General features: G+C 41.8%; 1 protein-coding gene and 1 long non-coding RNA gene across 3 annotated transcripts in view; one reads left to right on the plus strand and one right to left on the minus strand.

The window, feature by feature from the left end:
• Positions 1 to 9: 9 nt before the first annotated feature.
• Positions 10 to 26,529, plus strand: part of FH (fumarate hydratase) — a 49,049-nt gene continuing 22,529 nt past the window's right edge. Inside the window, exons 1-5 of one of the 2 annotated variants that reach the window (XM_037889885.2) lie at positions 10 to 2,664; positions 13,021 to 13,155; positions 21,036 to 21,146; positions 22,356 to 22,532; positions 25,621 to 25,803. In XM_037889885.2, the coding sequence (XP_037745813.1) occupies positions 2,533 to 2,664; positions 13,021 to 13,155; positions 21,036 to 21,146; positions 22,356 to 22,532; positions 25,621 to 25,803 (738 nt within the window). In that variant the 5' untranslated portion in view covers positions 10 to 2,532. Of the gene's footprint in view, positions 2,665 to 8,154; positions 8,214 to 13,020; positions 13,156 to 21,035; positions 21,147 to 22,355; positions 22,533 to 25,620; positions 25,804 to 26,529 lie in introns of those variants that run through there. The other variant, XM_037889886.2, reaches the window with a different exon arrangement.
• Positions 10,922 to 26,529, minus strand: part of LOC119565344 — a 40,985-nt gene continuing 25,377 nt past the window's right edge. Inside the window, exons 2-3 of the long non-coding RNA XR_005223929.2 lie at positions 13,269 to 13,437; positions 10,922 to 12,271 (exon numbers count right to left, since the gene is read on the minus strand). This is a non-coding gene — a long non-coding RNA (uncharacterized LOC119565344). The remainder of the gene's footprint in view (positions 12,272 to 13,268; positions 13,438 to 26,529) is intronic.

Raw genomic sequence — 26,529 nt, forward strand, 5'->3', positions numbered from 1 at the left:
GAGATTTAAAGTTAAGGTTCTAGGACAGTAACTTTGCCCTGTTACACATTATTTATTTGTTATAGTTATGGGAACTGTAACTTTGAATTTCTAAACCTATGATTTAAAGCATCTATTATGCTTCGTTAGTGCACAGTAGGGCTTTTTTATTTTTATTTGAAGAAACCTGATTATTTTACTACAATGCAAATTGTTTCCTTTGAGCAAATATTCTCCACTCAGAGGTAGACTGAATAAGCTGAACATATTCTTAATCAAGTCAAAACCACTGGAAAAAGTAAAGATTTACGGAATATTCCTATGGGGTATATATCTATGAGGATGGATAAATTAGACTGAATTCCCTAGAAAAGGACTTTTTGCTTCCTCCCTACCAAGAAATAAACAAAGGATTAGATTTATAGAACAGGGTTCTTTATAGCTTAACATTGCTACAAAACATATACCATGCTTTATGTTAACAATATAAAATGAAAAAAAAACACTACAGAATTTCCTTAGTACACAAAAACATCTTGTCTGCTAATCTGGATGGGGATGACAAACATGAATATTGTAATTAAATACTGTTATGTATTCTGTATTTGCATGAATAATTTCTTTTCTGTTTACTGACAAAAGGACTGAAGTGCAGTATATGTAATCCTCTAAAATTGAGTTATGAAACACACCTTTACTCTTGATCAGCAGTTTTCAAAACTATGGGGTGGGCCTCTCAAGGGTGGCACGGCTGTCAGCCTGCGGTGGCTGGGGCTCATGCAGGAGGGCTGTGCACACCTGGGAGGTGGGGATAAAGGGACCAGTTGGAGCCCCACCACCCAGGCTCAGACTGTCCTGATCCCAACCCTCTGCCCCCACCCCCTAAACAGGTTATAAGTTATGAAATAGATTATTTTCAGGAATATTAGCAAAATTTTTGCTACAACTGAGAACTTGGTAAACCCTCAAGAGCCCTGCCTCCTCTTAATTTATATTCAGCCATCTGTCCTTATCAGTACATATCAAATTATTCTAGTATCATGTGTTACAAGCACTTCCATTTTTTTTAAATTGATTTTTACTATGATCAACATGGAAATATGTTGCTTGAAAGAAGGGATGATTCATCATAACTTAAAAACTTTTAAGAAAAAGGAAGGACCAAAGCCTTCTTTCACTTGCAGAGGTTAACTGTCTTTTACTCAAAGCCCAATCTTAAACATGAGATAGATGGTTTTTTTCTACTTAATAGAGGTTTTGCCTGTTGTCTAGCCCTCACTGGTTCCCTTATAGTGGCTGACATGCTGTCTATTCAGATGTGCTTCACTTCTCATTGCCGCTCATGAAATGAACTATCTTGAGTTACTAGGTTATATGTGCACATGGTGGACAAATATTTCTGGCACATGGACGCCTTGGCAGCGGGTCTGTGTATTGACAGGACTAAGATTTAATGAGTGGTCATGAAATGAGGTTAATGTTTAAAGGAAGGGGCAAGTACACCCTGGGTAAAAACAAATGTCAATAAAGCAAGGCCATGTATAGGACAAGGCACGACTGAGAAGAAAGACAGCTTCTTCTAGGTGCGTTACCAGGATAAGGCAGGAGATGATGGAAGTGTTCAAAGGATCAAGAAAGGATTTATCATTTGTTCTCTGAGCGCCCTAAAATTAATCCTCAGTAGCGCTTGTTGGCCATGGGACGCGGCGTCTTCACTGGAGAGAAAGCGGGAAGTCGCGATCTAGCCCCGCCGGTCCCGGCCCCAACACAGGGGTGTGTCCGGCAGAGCCAGGCGGCGGGGTCCGGATCTCCGATCCCGGGAGCGGTGCAGCAGTTCGGTCCGTGCTGACGTTTACACCAGTCTGGCCGGGCAGCTCCCACCTGCCGCCCGCTCAAAGCAACTCTCCCGGGCGGGGGCTCCCAAGGCAGAGGCTGTTTTCCGGCAACAGCGGCCCCAGGCCGCCCCTTCTCCCCGCTCGCTCGATGAGTGGAAGCGGAGGCTGCGGCGGCAGCTGCGACCGGCCCGAGGCCCCAAGCGGAGCCCTGGTGACCGCTGTAAGGGCCGCGGGCGCCACCTCACCGCGACCCGCCTCAACTGGCCCCGGCGCTGCTCAGGGGTGGCCTGCGCGGAGGCGCCATTATTTGATGAGGCGAAAGAGTCCTAGTTCTCCGGAGCCTCATCACTCAGGGGTATCGTCAAGCGCTCGGTCCCTTACGCCCTGCCCGGGCCCGCGCATACCGCCCTCGCGCCGCTCCTCCACGCCTGTCGCCAGCGCTGCGCATGCTCAGCTTTCCTCAGACATGCGTAGTAGCCCTCCGAGAGCTGCCGCGGAGAAGGGGGGAACTGGAACCGGCCCCACCCCTTGTTGCCCTTGTCCTAGCTTGGCAATTGGCTTCCGCGTGGTTGAGCCCGCCTCCTGGTGCCCGCTCCCAGCTGTTGATAGGTCCGCGTAGAGGCGGGCCTTCCTTTCCCATGGCACTCGCTGTCAGAAAGTAGCTGTGCCCCGCCCCTTTCCCAGCCCCCTTGTCACGGCTTCCGTGCTCCCGCTCGCCATGTACCGCTCACTCCGGCCCCTTCAGCGCCTAGGCAGCACGCGGGGGCTCCTCGCGCTCCAGCTGCCGCCGGGCGCCGCTCTCCTGTGCCAGCCTCAGCAGCGGGTGCTGCCGCCGCGCGCCGCCGGGATGGTGAGGACGTGTCCGGGTCTCGCGCCGGGCACAGGGGGGAGGGGCGGTGACCTCTAATCGCTACCGCCAGCCGCCCCTCGCCTCCCGGGCTGTGCGGGTGTCGAGATGAGGGGACGCGCTCCGGCCTGGCGAGCGGGTGCCCCGGGGCAGTGGGGCCACGGTCGAGCAGCCCCCCCCCCCCCCCCCCCCGAGCATCGGTCTACCGCGCGGGGCGGGTCTGGGGGACCCGAGTTTGACCCTGGGCCTATTAACCCCTCCGCCCCCGCTGAGCTCGAGTCCCGCCGGGTCCGACACACCGGGCTTGGGAGAGCTCGGCTGCCGCTGGCGGAGCCTCGCCCTGAAGTGCCGGGACCCCGCGGTGGTGGGTGGCCCGAGCCGCGCCCGCGTCCCATCACTGCCGAGGAGGACGCGGGACCCGAAATAGCTCGGCTGGGTGGGCCTGGTGCGCGCATAGGTCTTGCACCGCTTTCGCTGGTTCCGGCCCTTTCATCTGGCCCCGGGACATGGCTGGGAGAAGCCGGTCGCTGTGAAGATAGGCGTGGATGGAAAATGCGCTAATGTCTTTAATAGCTCTTTCTGGGGATGGGGCACCTTCGGCCACTGAAAACCCTTTGAACTGCAATGCTCACCCCAAACCGATGGTCTATGCACAGTCATTTGCAGTAAATGAGGGCTATGCTGCAGTCTAAAAACACACAAACTGTGAAAATCCGGGTTTCGGAGTAGCAGCCGTGTTAGTTTGTATTTGCAAAAAGAAAAGGAGTATTAGTGGTACCTTAGAGACTAACCAATTTATTTGAGCATAAGCTTTCGTGAGCTACAGCTCACTTCATCCGATGCATTCAGTGGAAAATACAGTGAATACGGGTTTGTAAACCTGTCCATTAGAATTCTCTCCTGCACCTCTGGTTTCAGCTTCCTGTAATGTCACTTTCCAGATCTTCATAAAATTGTCAAAAGCTTCCAGGAAAAAGTGGGAGGTTAGGATAGGACATTTTTCCTAAAACAGGCTTTTTAAAATGTTGATTCTGTGTTTTTACAGTCTAATGGAGTACAAAGGAGCAAACTTCCAAATTAACAAACCAAATGACAATATTCTGGACTGTGGGGGAATTGGAATTTAATCTTTAACTTAAAACAAACAGACATGTAACTAATAAGCCACTGGCCTATTATCACTCTGATAATTTTGTTTGTGTATCCCTCCATATTTTCCTAGCATGTTTTTTTGAGTTAATAAGATCTAATAAGTAACATGCATCCTCTGAGCTGTGCCAGACAAACATATGACTTGTACTGTAAGACAAGCTTTTAATGTCATTCATGATATAGTTGACTGACAGTATTTAAACTCTTATTAAACAGTGAGTGGGAGACACCAGTTGTCCAAAGCTGCATTCTGATTGGACCTTACTGTTGTCACATCTGTGCTCCAGCTCACAACAGGGTACGCCTGGGACCTCATCCCTCAATTTAAAACTTAAGTTTATCCCTGTTCCTGTGTTGTTTCTTGGGTAAGAGCAAAAAAGGACTAGTGTAGTTAAAATAAACTGTTTGTCATAACCTCTGGTTTGAAGTAACTAAAAAAAACCCCCAAAACGCATACAGGTTCTAGCTGTAAAACCAGTTAATTCTGTAATCAATATTCACTTCTGCCTTTTCCAAAACTACTTTTTCTCCTTTGTTTTTTGCTGCCTAGCTGCCTGAGGAATGGAAGTACCGTGAAAACCCATATAGCTTGCTGACCCTTTTTGGTAGAGGATAAAACTATGTTAATGAGAATACAGTAAAATCTAAGAGTTTGGATGTCGTTTAATTTTCTGATAACTAAGCAGGAAGTTACAAAATAACTTCCTCACAAAAAGTAAAAGTGGAGAAGGAGCTCAAACAGGCTTCTGAGTGTGAATGGAAAGCTTTGTTGTTTTTGCTGATACAGACTAACGCGGCAATCACTCTGAAACCTTTGTTTTGGTTTGTTTTTTACCCAAACATTTCTTGTAGCATAGGTCTTCTGAAAGAGCACACTTCTTCAATCATAACTGAAGGGTTTTCACAAGGAGCACTTTGTTTAGTCACCTGAAGGCAGTAATAATCATCCAGTTCTTGATTCCTTCCTTACACTGCAAAATGATAAAGATGTGAAGTAAAACTTAAGGAGCAGAAAATGTCTTTAAACTCTCAAACAGGTTGTATCAAAGATGGATAACTTCTCATAAATCACCTTTGCTAACTTAATTGACAAAAAAAAGTATGGAAAAAGCTTCAGGGGCATAAGTGGAACTAATGACATTTAAATATTCTTAATTCTCCAAACTGTCACTTGTTATTTAGGACAGAAGAGAAAAGGTATATATAATGGTTCCCTATTTTTTTCATTATTGGGAGCTACTTCTTACGCTGGAAGGATACATTGCAAACAAACTGCACTTTGTAAAAAATTTTTTTTGGGGGGGTGTGGGGGCATGGGAGGGGAGGAATGAAAAATCAATGAGCAGATACAAACCACTTCGAGATGTGCACTTTTCCTGGTGTCTGAAGACATGTAGCCAAATACACCAATATACCTACACCCTGCCATGACTTTCTGCTGTTTTGCTACCATAGAGCTAAACTGCACATCATTTAAAGTGATATATTTTAAACTGAGGCGGGAAATGCAGCATTCCTTCTCTCCTCAGTTGAGTGCTACAAAATATACCTTTCTGGTTTCCAGACTTTCAAAAGTTGCAACCTGATAGTTATAATGAAGCAACATATAAAACTAAAACTTTGAAACCTTTTCTGTGTCAGAAGAGCAGTTTTTATTGTGCTTTGCTGCACAAATGCAGCATAAATGAAATGAGGTAGAAAGATTTCTTTCAAAAAACTGCTGCTTGTTGAAACGAGTAGAATTTTTCACAGTAGGCGTTATTGCGATTGTCCTACCCTTTTGAGTTCTCCATTGCATTATGGTGCAATAAGTTTTAACATCAAAATAGTTAGTCACTAGCTAAGAGGTAAAAGTACAGTTATGTTTGCTTAGATTACTTAAGCTCTAAACTGTGTTTTTGGCCAGAGGACATGTGAGTAGGACTTTGACAAGCTGGGCTTTATTTTATAGGGTAGAGAATGTCAATTCTGAGCTGTGCCTTGTAGGAGGCATAACGCAGCAGGTTTAAACCTCCGTGACACAGAAAAGCTGGAGTAGGACTGATTTTAATCCTGAGCAAGGCTTGGTCTACACTACAGAGTTAAGTACAAGCATCTTATGTCTACCTAACTCTGTAAGTATCTACACTACAACGTTGCTCCCACCGATGTAAGTCACCCACTACACTGACCTAATAACTCCACTTCTGCGAGAGGTGTAGCTCTTAGATCCAGTGTGGATTTGATTTAATCATGGATTTCTACATAAAAGTGCATTCTTTTTGGTTGTTACAATCTTAATACATATTCTTCACAACTTCACAAGATGTATGTTTCATTTTTAGAAGGTACACACTGTACATTTTAAAGTGATTTATTTTGAAAACTTTTCAGGTTAGTTTTACAGCTATATCGGAAAATGAATGATTGGTTATTTCATTTACCAAAGGTAATTGAAGCAGATATTTATGAAGTAATTGGGAGGTGAACTATCTCCAGTTCAACAGGTTAATCATTAATAATTGGAGGATTTTCTTGCCATGCTGTATTAGAAGGAGAACATCACCAGACAGACACTTAAATTGTTTTATCTAAGTAAAACAACAACATTATGTATTCTGGATTTTTTTTCAACAGCAAACATATAATATTTTAACAAAACAAGCATACGAATTTTTGAATTTAGTTAAACATTCAAGTTTTTTAAAATCAGGTTTTTGTTAAAATTGTTTTTAACTAAAATAGTTAAATGAAATTTTTTTTTTAAAAAAATGGACTGTCAGCCAGGTCAACATGAGAAACTTTAAATATTGGCTTCTGCAGCTAACTCAGTCGTCTTCACCTTCATTTTCCTGTTTGTTCATAATCTGGAAAAGAAAAACAAGCTTTGCTGCTTTTTCAGGTCCTAAACAATTTCTCCATTTGGAATGAATTAGTCCAAAGGAAGAAAATATTCTTTCTACCACGGCAGAAGAAGCTACTGCTGTTAAAAGTGAGATTATCACTTCAGTCTCTGAATCCAAGTCCTTAAGTGACTTCCACCAGTTCAATGGTGTGACTTTCTTTAAAACATCATCAGCAAACATATATTTCTTGAATGGTTCACCCTTAGCTCAGAAGTTTATTATAGTTGGCATGATGGAGGGATAATTGCTGGATGTTCCTGTCATAGTCAACTCCTCTTCTTCAGCAGTCAAGGTTTGACCCTGGTACCACGTATCGAGAATATTTGCAAGAAAATGAGCTGGAGATAGTACTCGTCCCATTCGTTTTTGTAATGCTTGTAATTTAACTCCATCATTGCATATTTCTCTTTTTAAGGTCTCACTCAGTTCCTTCCAAATTTCAATGGCGTCGGCAATAAAACAGCTATTTCCCTGCATTTTGTTCAAGGCTACAGAAATAGGCTTCAGAGTACTCAGCATGTGTTCGACGTTTCTCTTAAGCCCAGTGTTGAGAACTTTGGCTGTGACAGTGCCATCTATTTTTTCACGATTTTGTTCACAAACTATCATCAGATTAGGCCAGTTCTTGCTATAGTGCTCAAAACAGTCCACTACTGAGCTCCATCGCACGTCTTGAGGGAGAGTTAGCTTGGTTCCTCCCACTTTTTTCAGAGCGGCTGCTACAAAGTGGTTGTTACAGAAGTATTTTGCAATTTCAGCAACAACCTTAGCCCTTCTTTCTGGAACACTGAAGTCTTTGGCTAGGAGGTGCATCGAATGAGCACTGCAACCAGATATTATTAGGTTGGGACTCTCTTCTAAATAATTTCTTCTTATCTTGGATACATTTGCAGCATTGTCTGTGACCAAGCTGCGTACTAGACATTTGAATTTTTTTTCAGTTTGTGTTAGCTTTTACTGCTACTTCTTGTAAGTATTCTGCTGTGTGTGCATTTCCTGATGTATCAATTGTTTCTGTAAGAAAGACATTCCCTCCTTCTGTTGTCACACAAGCATATACAACAGGACCGTTGTGGACATTGTTCCACCCATCAGGACTCAAGTTAACAATTTCACTCTCTAGACCTTTTGTGCACTGCTCAATTTCTCTTTCATACACTTATCCAGCAATTAGCAGATGTCACAGGCACTGTTGGGTGGACTGTATCCTGGTCTTACTGACTGAACCATGTTAGTGAAGTGTGGGTTCTCGATCATATGGAAAAGAGAGTTTGTTGCATAAACCAAACTGGGCAGTTCTTTCATCAGTTACCTCTTTTTGTAATCTCCTGGTTCTTATCACAGACTTATCTATGGTTGTTTCTAGATGATGGAGATTTTTTTTTCTTTTTGCTACAGGTGATATACTGTGGCTGTGTGACATACATGATGTGACTGAAACGCTGTCATTGGCAGATAACTCTGAAACTATAGAAAATGATGGTGACCTTGAAGGTGGATAGTCTTCAGAATCCTATATGTTGAGGTTGGATTCTCTTAAACAAAATAAGTCAATGCAGTTATTTAATTCTTACCATACTGCTCATTTAGTATTACTCATTGCATTCACTGACACTCAGTACTACTTTAAAGGTGAAATTGTAAAAGGAAGATCTGCCTAATTCAGTTATTTATTTTTATCACAACTGCATCTAAAATGATAGTACTATAGAGTAACTACTATATTTTTTGCTCAAACATGAGAATTCAAGAATAGTCCAGAAGGAAGACAGGCTGTGCTTAAGAAAGAAGTGTGAAATAAAAAAAGTTTACCAACCTGAAGATCCTGCATGTTCAGACATGTTCCTTTCATCATCTTCAACGCAGCTTCCTCCTGAGAAGGAACACTTCTCATTATGTTGTTTCATTCGGGCAACCGGGCTTTGTATTCCTTTGTTGCACTGTTTGTATTTTGCACTCATGCTTGTTTTACCCACTGGAAGAGGAACTTCATTAAAATATTCCCAAACTGGGTCTCTTACGGCCTGCTGCAATTATAGATTTTCCCTTCTAGTGAGAGAATGGTATGGTAGATCTCAAATCATTGAAGGCTACACTCAGAAAGACCTCAAGACTTCTGGAATATGCTGCTGAAACAGTTTCACTTCTGTTTCTACTGCCTGTCCTTCCCTTCTCACATTTATCTCCAGACTTCTTCTCCTTGTCCAGATCTATTCTGCCCCCAACAATCTTCTGTTCATTGAACTTTTCGAAACTTTGCACTTTTAGAGAGGTAAGGGATTCACTTTGTGTACACAGATTAGATAGAAAGATTAACCTAAATAATCTATACAGAAGCCCCTGGAACCCCATAAGATTGGGTCCCTAATCCATGTACTGTTGGAACTCATTTACAAAACTTTTCTTAAACATGACGTGAATATATTGCCTCATACTATAGAATTAGAATTTATATTCCCTATTCCATGATGAGATATCTTTGAGCTACTGTGTAATGTATCTTAATTTAAACTATTTTTGGATAGGTTTTTTCCCTCAAAAAGCATTTTATCAAAAAAAATCTGATTTAAGTGAAAAAAATCTTCTTTTTTTAAATCAATTATTTTTATCCACCCTGCTTAGATCGATGTAATTAGGGTGACGCAGATGTCTGTGTAGACACTCTGTTTCTTACATCTCCTGTGGTCTGGGATCCCTGTGTGGGGTGGGAAGGGGCTACAGCTGTCAGTGCCTCACAATGCCCCACACACTTAAGGTGGCATAGTGTGAACATGAACCACTGCAGTAATTACTGTGGTGCCTGTACATTGACCTAACTTAAATCAACTTAATTTTGTAGTTCAGACAAGGCCTAAATCAGCAAGCAGAAAATCTTGATTTAAATAATGGATTTTAATCTTGTTTTATGTTTGCACTTTTTAGTTATTTTTCTTAAAGGAATTAAGACACTTTTAGATAAGTAATTATATAGCTTCACACGTGTATTCAGATTCTTAATTTTTATATTTGTATTATCTTAGAAAATGGTGAATGATTCATTTCTTATTTACTAGATTATTTTTCTTGTGATTTGTGTAAAGCTGCATTTGGATGGAAATTGGAAATCGACTAAGAATACGCAAACAGTATTCAAAAAAATGCGTTGGTAGTTAACTAAAACTACCTTAAATGTGCTGGATGTATAAACACTTTTTCTTAGCAAAACATGTCTTACATTTAAAATTAACTGATTTATTAAACATATGAAGTATTAACTGTAGTCAGTTGATTTTTTTTTTTTTTTTTTCCTGTGCATCGTGTCCTTCAGGATTTTAGAAGTAGTAGATCACATTCTTTCAAACCTCATTTTTATTCATAGATTGGAAGAGGAAAGCAGTTTTTCTGCTTTTTCAACTCCCCATCAGTTTCTCAATTTTGAATGAACTAGTAATTGAACTAAACTAGCTGAATAAACTGAAATGAAGAAAGTATTCTGTCTTTACCTGCAGAGGAGGCTATTTGCTGTCAAAAGCTGGTTTAGCATTTCAGCAAACTTTGGTTTTACATGCTTAGCCAGTGACTTCCACCAGTTTGTTGATTTGATATTCTTTAATACTTGACATCAAATGTACTGCTTGAGTATTTTTATTTAATTGATTTTAATATAGTAAGTTTAAACCTTAATATATGTTGGTCATAATTTCAAATTTAGTTTCAAATAGGTTTATTTTTAATAACATATTTAATTTATTTAAATAAGTAAAAATAGCATTTCTAATTTTTTAAAAATTTAACGAATCTACTCGTTCATACGCCGAATATTTTTGGTAAAAAAGTGACGCATCAAAGAGCGGGGGTCAGCTTATAAATGGGTCTACATCAAAATTTGATGATTTTAAACTCTATGAAATCATTGAATTGAATATCTAATACATTGTCATTTTGTTTACCTGGAGCATCTGCAGGCAGGCTCCATGCCTGTAGACGCTCCATGTAAACAAAACATCCTGACCTGCCAGCAGCTTACCCTGACGGGCCGGGAGCCAAAGTTTGCCAACCGCTGAAATATAGGGTCGGCTTATGAAAGGGTCATACAGTTTTTATTATTTTTATCTATCCATTTTGGGGGGTCGGCTTATAAATGAACGGGCTAATGAACGAGTATATACGGTAATTAATTTTTATCCATCCTGAAACAAATCACCCCAGCCATGCTTTTGTTATACCCTAACACAGAAGGCTGTTTGGCTCCCTTATGCCACTGAAGAACTGTCAGAAAAGATATAGTTGGGAGTGGGATCAGGACCTGAAGTTCTAAATAGTAGCATGCAGAAGGATAAACTAAATACTGAATGAATGAAATATATATAAATATGTTTTATACACCATGTGTATGTAGCCTGTGAAATTCAGTGAGACAGGGTGCAGTCACACAGTGGACTTCTTAAAAACATTTGCATTGCTTTAGGTGATACCATTTGTAGTTATACAAACATTAGGTTAATCCAGATTAACTCAGGAAGAAATTCTGTACCCCACCTCTTACAGATTTGCATAAATGAGTGCGCAAAATGGGGCTTTTTGCCTGTCTGAAGCATCTGCTGGATATATAGAGTACTGACTTGATAGACCAATAGTCTGGTTATGATGATACTTATATTTTGGAACACATGATAAAATTAGTCTTTGAATTGTTGGAGGCTGTTTGTCAAAAATGATAGAGTTAAACACTGGATGACACTTAAGTCAAAGAACTTGCTCCTTCAGTTATGATTTCATAAAAAACACATTTTTATTTGTGAAATGTGCATCTGATATCAGTGATGGTTCATAGGTCAGTGGCCTGTTGGTTGTGGTCAGTCTTAGTTGTTAATTTTAACTTTCCCCGTTGTTGACACTGGAACTTTGCAAGTTTTGAGAAATAGGTTCTGCCCCAGTGGAACTTGCAGTTCTTTATTTATCTAAAAGGTCATTTAGTTTAAATGAATTTACATCTTTGAGTATATCTGTTTCTGGTGACTAGCTGTTGGTATAGTGGTGGTTTCAGTATTAGATCTATATTCATTTCCATCAATTTTCTCGTAGGGACAAAGTTTCAAATTTGGCTGCTTCAGTTAGGTGCCCAAATAGCATACCTGGGTATTTATGGAACTAAATACCAGTTAGAGATACTTCAGAGCTGAATTGAATAGCCATGCCTGGCATGTGTATCAATACAGAGGATGAGTTTGGTCACTGTCCAAGTGAAGCGTTGGCTGTAGTAAGACTAAATATAGAAAATGTTCAGCAGATGATAGATCAAGCATGTATGTAAATGATTTAGGCAACTAGAGTAAGATAAAGAAAACAGAGGAACTAGTTTATACATAAAGTAAGAAGCATGAGTCCTCTTTTACATTTTCCTCAATAAAGGATTCCTTTTTCTCCTCTACGGCCAAAGAAGAAGTCAGGCATTATTGATTGAAGAGGATGGATGGTGCTTCCTTCAGAGAACATTACTGCTGTTCCTAGCTGAGCCAAAGGAGGCAAATTGTGCCCTGCTTTACCTGGTGGAATCCCATATGGTTTTGGTCATCTCCCCAAAATTGAACGTTCTAAAAAAAAAAAAAAAACCAAAACTTTAACTCTTCAATATACAAATAGGTCAGCTAAAATGTATTTGCTCCTGGCTACATAAAATATTGTAACAGAAGCATATTATATTCATTGAATGTTGTATGAAAACTTTGTTATGGACATTTTCCTCTTACTGTACAACTATTATTGTTAACAATAATAACATGCCTGTCTTAGGGCTTCAATAAAAATGGACCCTCTTGTCCCAGAGCAATCCTATTTTTTAGACTGAGTTTTCTCTAAATACATGTCACATACACAGAGATCTGGATTTTGTACTTTCTGCTTTTTTTAATTGAAGCCAGCAAGATAGGTGATTATGCTTTGTGAGGTGAACTGGTAATTTGTTGACAAGAAGCAGATGTGTTATTGTCTGAAAGAAACTGGATGCTTCATAAGGATGAATTATTCCATACAAAAGGCAGGAGAGGACTTGTCTCTCTCAAACCACTTACTACTGGTTGACAGTGATCCAATATTGAATTATGTATTAACCATATTAACACTTGTGACTCTTCTCTAGTGCAGTAAAGAGTGCTTCAAAACAAGAAAAATGTTAATAAAATGGAAACCCCTGGGAGGCAATGTTAAAAAATATTTCATGGCCATCTGTATGTGTCTGTAGTCCCCCCCCCCCCCCATTTATGGGGTTACCTTGTTTCGTTTTACTAGGTATTTACTTTCTTTCTAAATAAATTTGCTTACCTGTATTTTTTTCCCTCCTCAGGCCAATCAAGACTCTTTTAGAATAGAATATGATACCTTTGGTGAACTAAAGGTCCCAAATGACAAGTATTACGGTGCCCAGACTGTGAGATCTACAATGAACTTTAAGATAGGTGGTGTTAGTGAGAGGATGCCAGTAAGTAACTTGAATCTACATTGATTTTTATTTTTTACAGTATAAACTCATTTAAACATAAGAATAAGTCTGTTTTCCTTATAGTCTTGTTAGGAATACAAGGTTAACAGTACCTTTCAGTTATGATTGGAAGGCTCAATCCTCATGTCAAGGTCTTGTTCGTCTTTGAGTGTTTGTGCATGTCTGTTCCACTGTAGGTGTGTGCACTCCTCATGAACAGGTGTTGGAGATGTTTTCCCCTCAATGGTACCGGTCAAGATGGCTCAAGTTCCCCCACTGCTGCTGTCATAAATATAAAGGGAAGGGTAAACACCTTTAAAATCCTTCCTGGCCAGAGGAAAAACCCTTTCACCTGTAAAGGGTTAAGAAGCTACGATAACCTCACTGGCACCTGACCAAAATGACCAATGAGGAGACAAGATATTTTCAAAGCTGGAGGGGGGGGGGAGAAACAAAGGCTCTCTCTGTGTTGATGCTTTTGCTGGGAACAGAAAGGAATGGAGTCTTAGAACTTAGTAAGTAATCTAGCTAGATATGCGTTAGATTCTGTTCGTTTAAATGGCTGAGAAAATAAGCTGTGCTGAATGGAATGGATATTCCTGTTTTTGTGTCTTTTTGTAACTTAAGGTTTTGCCTAGAGGGATTCTCTGTTTTGAATCTAATTACCCTGTAAGGTATTTACCATCCTGATTTTACAGAGGTGACTCTTTTACTTTTTCTTCTATTAAAATTCTTCTTTTAAGAACCTGATTGCTTTTTCATTGTTCTTAAGATCCAAGGGTTTGGGTCTGTGTTCACCTATGCAAATTGGTGAGGATTTTTATCAAGCCTTCCCCAGGAAAGGGGGTGTAGGTTTTGGGGGGAAAGACGTTTCCAAGCGGGCTCTTTCCCGGTTATATATCTGTTAGATGTTTGGTGGTGGCAGCAATAAAGTCCAACGGAAAAAGGAAAATAGTTAGTACCTTGGTGAAGTTTTAACCTAAGCTGGTAAAAATAAGCTTAGGAGGTTTTCATGCAGGTCCCCACATCTGTACCCTAGAGTTCAGGGTGGGGAAGGAACCTTGACAGCTGCACACCACTGTATGCTGGTATAAGAAGGCAGAGCCACCGCTGAGCCCAGTCACTTCCTTGTTACTGCCAGTAAGGATTGTCCGAGAGATCTCAGACTTGTTAACTCAAGTGCTTCCCTCACTTGTTGTAAATAGTTGCAGTTAATTATTGTTAGTTGTTCGATAGTTTCTCAAGTATGTTAGTGTTAGGTTTCTGTTTTTGTGTTCTTTGGGACTGTTTTGTTTCTTTCAGTACTAGGCTCCATACTGAAATGGTGCCTCACTTCCCAGGCTTTAAGTCTTGCAGCACATATTCAAAGCCCATGCCAATCAGTAAACCTCATCCTGAAGCACCTGAAGTGCTTCAGTGAAGCCCACGTTAGTGACAAGTGTCATTTTCAAGGGCTTCAAACCCCATTTGAAAAAGGCTAGAGCAGCGAGGTTTAAGTGCTTGCTTATGGAAGCAGTTCTTGGTCTCCTAGCCGAGTCACCTCATGGGAAGAGCATCCCAAGTATTTTAGCGTCGGTATGGAGTGCTCCAGCAGATGTATTTTTGTCTCATTGATACTGATTCCCAGTACTGAAGAAGAAACCCAGACATTCCTTGGGCTCAGGGTCTCGTTCATCAACCTTGGTACCGAAGCTAGAGGCAGGTGTGTGGCAGAGAGCCACACCAGAAGCCTCGCCTCGTAAGAGGGGTTTGCTGCCTCCAGAGCCTGTGCCACGTCCATCAAGGCTGTCCTCTGAGAGACATTTAAGGAGCCAACAGTCAATGCTGTTCCCATCTACTCCAGAGGCAATGCTTCTGCAAGAGACTTGCCTAGCCTCTTGGTACCAGTTTCATCAACACTGGAAATCATCCAACCAGTTCCTGCTCCTGTGGCTCACCCCTTACCGTACCGAGAGCCCCCGGTACCACTATCTAGATTTCCTCTCAAATCAGTTTTGTCTAGAGGGAATACTGCCATCCCCGGGTTCAGGATACCCCGCTCCAGTACTGTCTGCATCAGCGCCTCCATTATCGGAAACCTCTGACTCCTTGTTCACGGACTTGGAAGTGTGGGCACTTACCCTCCTTCAAGGTCTGGGCTCCCTGGAGTGTCCCTCCTTTACCCAGGACCTCACGTCACCATCTTGACAATCACGGGGAGGTCACTGTACACAACGGCACTGGGAATGTAATTCACAGATACCTGACACTGAGTTGGGCTCCAGGCGCCATGAGCGTTGATGTCCGGTACTTCACAGCCAACCAGGTCCTTCTGAGTAGCTTTTCCACTACAGATTATGGAGTTGCCACCAGTTGCTGGTTGCATCCTTGTCTTTGCACCGGACAAAGCTATCCACTTCAGTGAGAGATTCATCTCCTCTGGAAGACCACAGGGCCCACCAAGACTTCCTGCAAAGAGTGGCCTCGGTGCTTGGCATCCAGGCAGAAGAGGTACGTGAGAGTTCTCACAAGTTGGTGGACATCCTAGTGTCTGGCACCCCAGTTAAGGTTTCTCTGTCAATCAATGAGGCAATAATGAAGCCGATCAAGACTCTTTGGCAGATACCTTCTTCCTTGGCTCCCACAGCAAAATGAGCTGAGAGAGAAGATACTTCCTCCCCTCCTAAGGGGTATGAATGTTTTTACACTCGCCCTTCTTCGGATTTTCTTGTAATGGCAGCCACCAATGGGTGGGAAACACAGGGACAACAAGCTTCCATGCCTAAGAGTAAGGACTCAAAAAGGCCTGACTTGTTTTGCTGCAAACTTCATTCCTCAGGGGGCCTGCAGCTAAGGATTGCATACCAACGTGCACTCCTGAGTTGATACAACTACATACATGCTGTCATAAATATAAAGGGAAGGGTAAACCCCTTTAAAATCCCTCCTGGCCAGAGGAAAAAATCCTCTTACCTGTAAAGGGTTAAGAAGCTAAAGGTAACCTCGCTGGCGCCTGACCAAAATGACTAATGAGGAGACAAGATACTTTCAAAAGCTGGGAGAAGGGAGAAAAACAAAGGGTCTGTATCTGTCTGTATGCTGCTTTTGCCGGGGACAGAACAGGAATGGAGTCTTAAAACTTTTAGTAAGTAATCTAGCTAGGTATGTGTTAGATTATGATTTCTTTAAATGGCTGAGAAAAGAACTGTGCTGAATAGAACGACTATTCCTGTCTGTGTGTCTTTTTTGTAACTTAAGGTTTTGCCTAGAGGGATTCTCTATGTTTGGAATCTAATTACCCTGTAAGGTATCTACCATCCAGGAAGTGGGGTGCAAGGGTTGGGAGGATTTTGGGGGGAAAGACGTGTCCAAACTCCGTTTTTTTCAGGAACCCAGATAAAGTTTGGTGGCGGCAGTGGAAATCCAAGAGTAAAATAATTTTGTACCTTGGGGAAGTTTTAATCTAAGCTGGTAAAAGTAAGCTTAGGAAGTTTTCATGCAGGTCCCCACATCTGTACCCTAGAGTTCAGAGTGGGGAAGGAACCTTGACACATGCTCTGGGAGAACATTGCTAATTTCAAGGACAAATTACGAGAGGATTTCAAGCAAGAGTTCTCAGTAATATTGGAGGAGGGTAAACTGGTCACCTGCACTGCCTTCCAGGACAGTCTGAATAGTGCAGGTTCGGTGGCTCGAACCATGGCATCATTGCTGTGAAGAGGTGTTCATGGTTACAGTCTTCCGGACTACTAGCTAAAGTCCAACAGACCATATAGGACGTTCCTTTTGAAGGTCCTACTCTGTTCTCCGAGAAAAATGATGACAGGCTTCACAGCCTTAAAGATTGCAGGGCAACACTCAAATCCACTGGAATCTACAGTCCAGCAATGAAAAGGAAGTATTTTTATCAAGAACCCTTTCAACCCCTTAGCTTTGCTCCTTGTTCCCAAATCCACCTAGAAAAAGGGAAGGAGTTATAGAAGGCACTCTCCACTGCCCTCCTGTTAAGTATCAATAAGTTCATCCCATCCAGCTGCCTCTTTCAAGCAGGCATTTTTATGGGGTTGCATACCAGCATCATCACTTCCATCTACTCCCCATTTTTTATTTACCAGTTGCTTGTCCCACTTCCTAAATGCCTGGGACCTACATAACATCAGTCCAGTGGGTCTGCATATTAACCCCCCCATAGTGGAACAGGGGTATGCCATCCAATTTCCTTTAGCCTTTCTTCCCCACACCTTCTCCACACTCCTCTTCAGGGTCCACTCTCACAAGATTACCCTTCAGTGGGAGGTCCAATCTCTTCTTCAGACAGGGCCCATACAGTAATTACAGTTGGGCTTCAGGGGAGAAGGCTTCTATTCCCATTATTTCCGGATTCCCAAGTCAAAAGGAGGTCTCAAGCCCTTATTAGATCTAAGAGAGTTGAATAAATTCCTGAAGAAAATAAAATTCCTCGTGGTTAACCTAGCATCAATTATCCCTTCCCTGGAACAAGGAGACTAGCGTGCCATCCTCGACTTGAGGGATGCTTGCTTCCATATCACAATATGAAAGTTTCCCAGGTTCCTGGCAAATGGTCGACCCTATCAGTTCACTGTACTTCCGTTCGGCCTGGCGGCAGTTCCACAATTATTCACATAGTGCATGGCGGTAGTAGCAGCTCACCTTCGAAAATTAGGTGTCCATGTGTTTCCACATCTGGAAGATTTGTTTAGCAGAATCTCAGATTCTGTCCAGCATATCCACTGCTCTATCCACAGTCAATGCTCTGGGTTTCCTAGTGAATCAAGAAAAATCAATAGTGAGGCCTGTACAGACAGTAGAATTTATTAGAGCAGTCCTCGGCTCCATGAAGTCTAGGGCTTTTTTGCCACAAACCAGATTCAAAACCATTTGAGATCTACTACTTTAAATGAAAGCTTTCCCACTCACAACAGTGAGAAAATGCCTCAGGCTGTTAGGTCACGTGGCAGCACATACCTATATAGTGCAATATGCCAGACTGTGACTCGGGATGCTGCAAATATGGCTTGCATCAGTATATGCCCCAAATTGTCACCACTTGGATCAGGTGGTTTGAGTGCCGAAGCTAGCACTGTTGTCTCTGGATGAGTGGACAGACTCTCTAAAAGTTTGCACGGTAGTTTCCTTTCTTCCCACACTACCAAAGCCCTAGTTATGGATGCATCATCTCTAGCTTAGGGGGCTCGAACTGGGTCCCCGAAGACTCAGGGTCTTTGGTCATCTCAAGACCTAGAGGCTCACATAAATGTCAGCGAGTTAAGAGAAATATGTTTAGCCTGATCATCTTCCTTCCCCATGTAGCCTGGGCAGAGGGGCGGAATTATTGATTATGACACATCTTGTCGACCATGTTTTACATAAATAGGCAAGGAGGGGCATGGTCAAACCAACTCTTCTAGGAGGCATTTTGCCTTTGGGACTTCTGTGTAACCATTCAATTCACCTCAAAGCTGCTTACCTCCTGGGGAAACAAAACACACAGGAAGATCAGCTGAGCAGGTCCTTCACCAACCAACACAAGTGGTCATTATGCCCATATGTATCCAGATCCATCTTCCAATTCTGGGGATTCTCCAGGTGAACTGTAAAGGAGTCCCCTGAGGTTTGTGTCCCAGACAATGGGAGAACCAAATCACACCCAGTTACTTGCACTGCGTGGTTCCAGCACAGGCCCTATTTTCTTCTTGCACTGGGCCCCCCCAACGCTGCAGGCCCCCTTAAGTCTCTCCCTGGGAGTTCGCTGCACTCCCTGTAGGGTTGGGGTGAAGATCTCCTGGAGGGGAGTTCCCCCCGTGGTTTGAGGAGTTATGCCAGCAGTCTCCTGCTTGGCGATCCTGCTCCTTCCCCATCAGATGACTGCAGTTTTCTCCCCTTTAAATGCCTCGAGCCTATCATATGTGATTGACAAAGCCAGAAGGACAGGACATATTAACCAAGCTATCTATTTGTCCACCTTTTTTTCCAAAACCTGATCACCATAAGCATGAAGAAAGGCTTCGTTTGTTGGATGTGAGAAGAGAATTAGTTTTTTACCTAGAGCATAGTACATTGTTCTGTATTTCTACCCAGCTTTTTGTCACAAAATTAAGGGCAATCCTGTTTCCTCTGGAGAATCTCCTCCTAGATCTCTTCCTGCATCCGTTTTTTGCAATTGACTAACATGACCCCGCTATCTAGAGTACTTGCGCTTTCTGATAGAGCACAAGCAGCTTTTGCAGCTTTCCTGGCTCAAGTACCAATTGTCGACATTTGTAAAGGAGCAACTTGGTCTTCAATTCACATCTTCACTTTCATTACACCATTACCTGTCAGTCTAGAGACTATGCCAGTTTCAGAGGGTGTTTTACAATCACTGTTCAGGTAGACTCTTAACACCCCTCCGTAGCTGTTTATGCAGTGTCACAGTGGAATTGACATGTGCAATCACAAGAAGAAGAAGAAAAGATTACCTACCTTCCTGTAACTTGTTCTTCGAGATGTGTTGCACGTGTCCATTCCACAACCCTCCCTCCTTCCCCTCTTTATTGGAGCACATCCAGTATGAAGGAACTGAAGGGGGTTGGAGGTGGCTCTGTGCTCTTATCCCAGCTTCCAGTGGTGTGCAGCAACAGGGGGCGCTTGAGCCATTCCGACAGGTACCACTGAGGGGAAAATATCACCAACATCTGTGCATAAGGAATACACACACCTACAGTGGAATGGACATGTGCAACATATCTTGAAGAACAACAGTAATGGAAAGATATAACCGTTTCTTTCATGGAGTGAACTGTTAAATCATTGAGCCTGCCCATAAAGAAATTACTGAAAAGCTATGTAAAACTTTTTTTAGTGATTTTTATTGTGGTACTTACCTCTAAGGACTTTTTAATAGCAAGTTTGAGTAGAAGACTGGTTTTAGTTTTGCTCCAAATTTGTTTTATGGATTCTAAGCTTTATATAAGGCAGCGGTTCTCAAACTGTGGGTTGGAACCCCAAAGTGGGTCACGACCCCCTTTGAATGGGATCGCCAGGGCTGGTTTAGACTTGCTGGAGTCCAGGGCTGAAGCCCGAGCCCCGTTGCTCAGGGCAGAAGCCAAAGCCTGAGGGCTTCAGCCCTGGGTGGCAGGGCTCAGGTTGCAGAACCCCTGAGTAGGGGCTGAAGCCCTTGAGCTTCAGCTTTCGTCCCACTGCCCAGAGTGGTGGGGCTCAGGCTTTGCCCACTGCCCCAGGGCAGTGGGGCTTGGGCGGGCTCAAGCTTTGGTTCCCACTCCTGAGACCATGAAGTAATTTTTGTTGTCAGAAGCGGGTCGCGGTGCAATGAAGTTTGAGAACCTCTGATATAAGGTAAACAGAATTATACATAGTACCAGTTACCTTTATTAAATAGTTGGTCACTAAATAAAATGAAGTTCTTGTCCTCACTGGTTTTGAAGGTTGCCTTCATACTATAAATCAACGTAGGTTGCCTCATTTTCTCTGTAACTGGACAAATTGAAACAATATAGTGCTAGGGTACCACACTTTTTCAGGTATATACTTGCATATACTTTGAAGTGAAACCTGTAATAAGATCCATCTCCAAGAAAGCAAGTGATTCTTTCTTTCTGATCTGTAGGTATGAGTGTCACTTAAAGACACACTATATATCAAAACAGACTTTAAGTACAAAGGGAAAAAAATTGCAAAGTACTTCTTTACAATTTTTTTCTGCACTGCTTGGTCAGATTTCATTTCAGTCCATGTGTGAGCCATACATCATATGTTGTCCTGTGGACTACCTGATTGCCTCCTTGCTAGATTTAGCTTTGGGAGTTATACAAACCTTGTGACTTCCTGTATTTTCTATACCTAAAACGTTCACATCTTTAAACATATTTTTGAAATTTCAGGTTCAAGTTATAAGAGCTTTTGGCATCTTGAAACGAGCAGCTGCTGAAGTAAATCAGGATTATGGTCTTGATCCGAAGATTGCGAATGCCATTATAAAGGCAGCAGATGAGGTAGGAGGAAAGTGTTCAAAACATCAGGCCTATACATGAAATTATTTCAGTGTAAAATAGCTTTCCATAGGAACAGATGATTCTGAAAAAATGCATGGATTCCAAAGCCAGAAGGGACTACTGAGATAATCTAGCTTGACCTCCTCAATAACACAGACCTCAGACATTCCCCAAAGTAATTCCAATAATTCCCCAAAACTATTAACTCTTGATTTTCAAATTGCCAGTGATGGAGAATCCACTATGATCCTTGATAAATTGTTCCAGTGGTTATTTACCCTCACAGTTAAAAAAGTATGCCTTATTGGCAGTCTGAATTTGTCTAGCTTCAACTTCTAGCCATTGGATAATGTTTTACCTTTGTCTGGTTGTCTGAAGAGCCCATTATCATTTATTTGTTCTGCTTGTATGCACTTATAGACTGTAATCACCCTTAACCTTCTCTTTGTTAAGCTAAATAGATTAAGCTCCTTTAAAGCCTGTTTTCTAATCCTTTAATCATTCTTGTGGATCTACTTTGAACCTTCTCCAATTTATCAACATCTTTCACTTACTGAATTGATATGTTAAAGCATCAGTATTGGCAAACGGTTTTCTTCACAGGATTTGTGAAGCCACCTGTCTGACAGAAAGGAGAAGCTCTAGCTAGAAAGTGATAGATGATACCATGCTACTGATGTTGGGACTAATGTTCATCGTATGCTCGATTCTTTCCCTATGTAGAGCCAGATCACTAGGCCTTGAGGTTTCAGTGGAAGCAAGCAGCACAGGATCACTTGTGTTGGATCTGGATGACTGCTTTTCTGGCCTGATGCCAGTATAGAGAACTAGAAACTGACTTCCAAATGCCTCCTATCCAAATTATATGCTCAACCTGGAATGTGCGAGCCCATGTAGAGGGACTGCACACCCATGAAACTTGATCTCTAGAAACAACTGCATATCAGTATTTTGGAGATGATGATCCTGAACATGCTCAGCACCACCTGTGTCCCCAGGGGTGTGTTCAGTTCAAATGGGCAGTCAGGCCCCCAAGAGTGAATCAATCCTGTGATAAATCTTCTCGCTAATTTCTGAATTGGGTAGTAGCTGATCAGATTATCCTTCAGTGGGGGATGCCTGGTTTGCCTCTAATCTTAACAAGCATCTGGGGAAAGGAAGCTCTGGTTGTATTGTTATAGAAATTAACACATTCTTATTTTTCTGTAGGTATCTGAAGGTAAATTAAATGATCACTTTCCTTTGGTGGTGTGGCAAACTGGATCTGGAACACAGACCAACATGAATGTAAACGAAGTCATAAGCAATAGAGCCATTGAAATAATGGGAGGTAAACTAGGAAGCAAGGATCCAGTGCATCCTAATGATCATGTTAATAAAAGCCAGGTCATTATACACGTTTTCAAATATTTTGGGGGGTTGTTTTACCAAAAGTAACCCTTTCAAGTTGTGGTTCTTACTATAAAAATCCCAAAATTCTTCTGAGATTACTATTTTTATTTTTATTTTTGTGTATTTGATACACACATGGCTTGTTCGGGTCTGAAGTTTTAGACCCATTCTTTAAAGCTTTTATTGAATTAAGTGGTGGATTAGCTGGATGTTAAATTATTGCTTGTTTGTACTTATAAAAACAGAATCCCTGCTCTGTACATTTTGTTTTCTCCTTGTATCCTCTTTACTCCCACCATATTCTACTCCTGGGGGAATTCTCCACCACTGCACAATGTAGAATTTGCTCAGGATTAATGTTTGGCGCAGAATTGGTGCTGCAGAGCTGCTGGCTGCTGCTAGGGGCCACTGGACCCAGCAGAGCCCAGCTCACAATGCAGCAATGCGGGAGGCGCAGGTGGGCTGCGGTTCCCAGGTTTGCTGGTCCTGCTTGGTCACATGGTGTAGCTGGGCCCTCTCCCTGTGTGGCAGCCGCCAGAGCCCATGAGCTGTGCCCTTCTGGGAGAGCCAGGAGCAACGGCTGGGAGTTGCCGGGCGGGGGCACTGCTTTCTGGGAGGGGAGACTGAGGGGGAGGCCTGCTGTGGGGAGGGCGTGACTCGAGCTGTTTCAGGGGCAGTTGAATCTTTATATCATGCCCCCCAACTAACAGCAGGTACAGGACGTCTCTGCCCACTGGAACAGTAATTAAACTGTGTGGTGCAGAGCATATGGTTGGCCTCTGGAGGAGAGGAGGGTGCGGGTGTCTGAGCCGGGGGTGGGGGGGGTCCCACGCAGCCCCTTCCAGCACCCCCAAATACCCCTCCCAGTACATACATCCCTCCAGCACCCTCCAACAGTACCTCTTCTCTTCTCCCCCCCCTCCTGCCCCCCCCCCCGCAGTGCCCTCTATTTGGGAACCTGAAATATGGTAATCCTGTAGGGGCAGGGCAAATAAATAAATTGACTAAAACAACAGCAGGGCACAGTTTTCCCCTAGGATGTGCCCAGCTGGCATGTGTGACACACCTAGACTGAGGTGCCTGACAAAAGTATAACAGAGAAATGGAAACTGGGTTGTTGCAGAGGTTTCTTTAACTTTCTGCTTCTGGGGGAATCTTTTTTGTTGTCCGTATTGTTAGACATATTTGCTGATAGGTGTTTTGAAATTAATTACCAAAATAATTGAAACTGGTGTGATTTATATTGTAGTCTTTTGACAAAATATGCAAAATTCTGCAGAATTTTAAAATATTGTGAATTTTAAAATTTTTTGGCATAGAATTGCCCTAGGAGTAATATTCAAAGTTTCTGTGTCATACTTGATTTCAAGCAAGGATAAACTCTGTTGGGGTAAATGTTAGCTTGACTTGTCTACGCTTAGGGACCAACAGCAGTGCGGTTACCTAGATTGCTAGCCACCAATGGCTCAGACAGGGCTAATCCCAAGTATAGATGATCTGAAGTGATATTCTCTTTGGTAACCCCAGTAGAGAAGGACTGGAAGGGAATGGAGAATAAACTATTCATATCCCTTAGGTCTAGGGTTGAGCTGCTGTACATGTTGCATCTTTTCTGTTGATTATAGATATACGGCTTGAACTTCCAGGGTTATTAGATTTTGTGAGCTTTCACATGCAGCTATGCTTGAATAATGATTAACTGCAATCAGGTTGCTAGCTATTTTGCAGTTGCAGATTAAATAAACTCTCAAGTCTGTAGATCAGTAATTTGATGTCACTCATGCTTTGTCCCAGCACTTTAGGTTAAATTCCTTGGCCATGAAAAAGTTGGCCCTTTTTCAGTTGGTGTGGTGGGTGTAGCTAAGATAGCTCCTTTGAGTGTTAAATATAATAGTGTAATAGATTGACAAAAATATCAAAATGTTGCTGTCTTATGGATTTTTTGTTTATAATATTTCTTTCTTACATTGGGGTTTGACAGCTGCTGCAGTAGAGGAGTCTAACGGTAGACTTATAGCAGTCAACTGTATGTAGATATTATGGAGGTCCATTACATAGTACTTTCTCTCCATTCTTATATTTTGGAGCAATGAAATAATTTAACAATGTTGACATTTGACATACAGTAGTTGACATCTGAGTTAGAAGCAGTGAAGGGAATGGGTCAGTTCATACCTCAGCTATTTTAGGCCATCTGCACACTGACGTTGCTGCTTTGGTTACACTTTGTTTCCCATTTTGAAGGTTTTCTTGACAATTGTTGCAGCTAGAGACTTCTTTTAAATGAAAGCTGATACTTGGGAGAAAAGTTGAGTCTGTTGCCTCTTCCCCCAATGAACTAGTTCTGCAGGTACACCCCGTGCTTTGGGAAAGACTGTGTTGTCATAAGAATACAGATTGTTTTTTTTAAGTTACTGATAATTTTTAATCAGTTCATTGCACTTGTTACATCTTTTCTTCTGTACTAGTTTAAGCTACTACAGTAATTCTTTCCATTTCTCAATTAACTTATATTTGTGAACCATATTTAATAGCCACTTAATTAATTTTGCACTTCTTGCTTTTTTTAAGAAGGAACTTCTTGGATGGTCTTGTGGCTAAGGCACAGGACTGAGATTTGGGAGGTCTGGGTTCTTTCTTGGCTTTGTCACAGGCTGACTTTTTTGACCTTAAACACATTACTTAATTTCTCTGTGCCCCAGTTCCTCATGTGTAAATGAGGTTACTACTTTCTTACCTCACGGAGGTTTTGAAGGTAAATCCGCTGAAGTGTAAATCTATTATATGAGCCACCCAGGTATTATAAAAAGAAAAGGAGTACTTGTCGCACCTTAGAGACTAACAAATTTATTTGAGCATAAGCTTTTGTGAGCTACAGCTCGCTTCATTGGATGCATCCGATGAAGTCAGCTGTAGCTCACGAAAGCTTATGCTCAAATAAATTTGTTAGTCTCTAAGGTGCCACAAGTCCTCCTTTTCTTTTTGCGAATACAGACTAACACGGCTGCTACTCTGAAACCAGGTGTTATAATGAACATTAGAGAAAAGCTTGTAAATAATCAGACTTGAACTTCCTTCACAGAGCTCAAATGATACGTTCCCAACAGCAATGCATATTGCTGCTGCACAAGAAGTTAATGAAGTGTTGTTACCCGGACTACAGAAGCTACAAGATGCACTTGAAGCAAAATCCAAAGAGTTTTCCCAAATCATAAAAATAGGGCGCACTCATACACAGGATGCTGTTCCACTTTCTCTTGGGCAGGTATAAAACACTAAGTAATATATAACTTTGTACAAAAATGTTATCCACTTGTTTGAAGCATTGTTGTAAGTTAATGGAGGTAATTGTTAATTTTCATCATGGTACATACAGGTGAAAAATTTGCTCAGCAATTGAAGACAAAGTATTGAAGGTCAACAGAATCTTAGTTCACAATATTTTATTATAGGTTCATATTTACTGAAAATTAATGCACAACATTTCTTGGGTGTTTTGCACGCAGGGCTTCAAGAATTTTCTTCGATCATTGTGTGTTCTTTTAACCAGTGGATTTAAAGAAAAAAAAATCACTTTGAGTAAACTATATCAAGACTGCACAAGAAAATGTAAAATATATTTAAAATGATAAAAGTAGACTGTCATTTGAGTATTACATATGCTTCTCTTTCTTTTCAGCCAGATGACCAATATTATTGAAGGAGTTTGGTGGCTGGATAGCTCATTAATGCAAATGTAACACTATCTGCAAATATTCAAACTGAAAAAAATAGTACAAATCTTATTCTAATGTTTATGGTAATAATAATGTTCAGAAAAGTGATTTTTTTTCAGTTGATGGTATCCCTTTATGGGAACAATGTCAAGCTAAAAATTGTGTTAGCAGTTATTTCTATTGCAGTAGTATCCAAAGGGTCCAGTCAGGTTTAGGCCTTATTCTGTAAATTCATAGAAAGACTGTTCCTGTCCTGTATGCTTTCCCTTGCTGAA

Source organism: Chelonia mydas, chromosome 2, assembly GCF_015237465.2.
Source record: "Chelonia mydas isolate rCheMyd1 chromosome 2, rCheMyd1.pri.v2, whole genome shotgun sequence".
Taxonomy (NCBI): Eukaryota; Metazoa; Chordata; order Testudines; family Cheloniidae; genus Chelonia; species Chelonia mydas.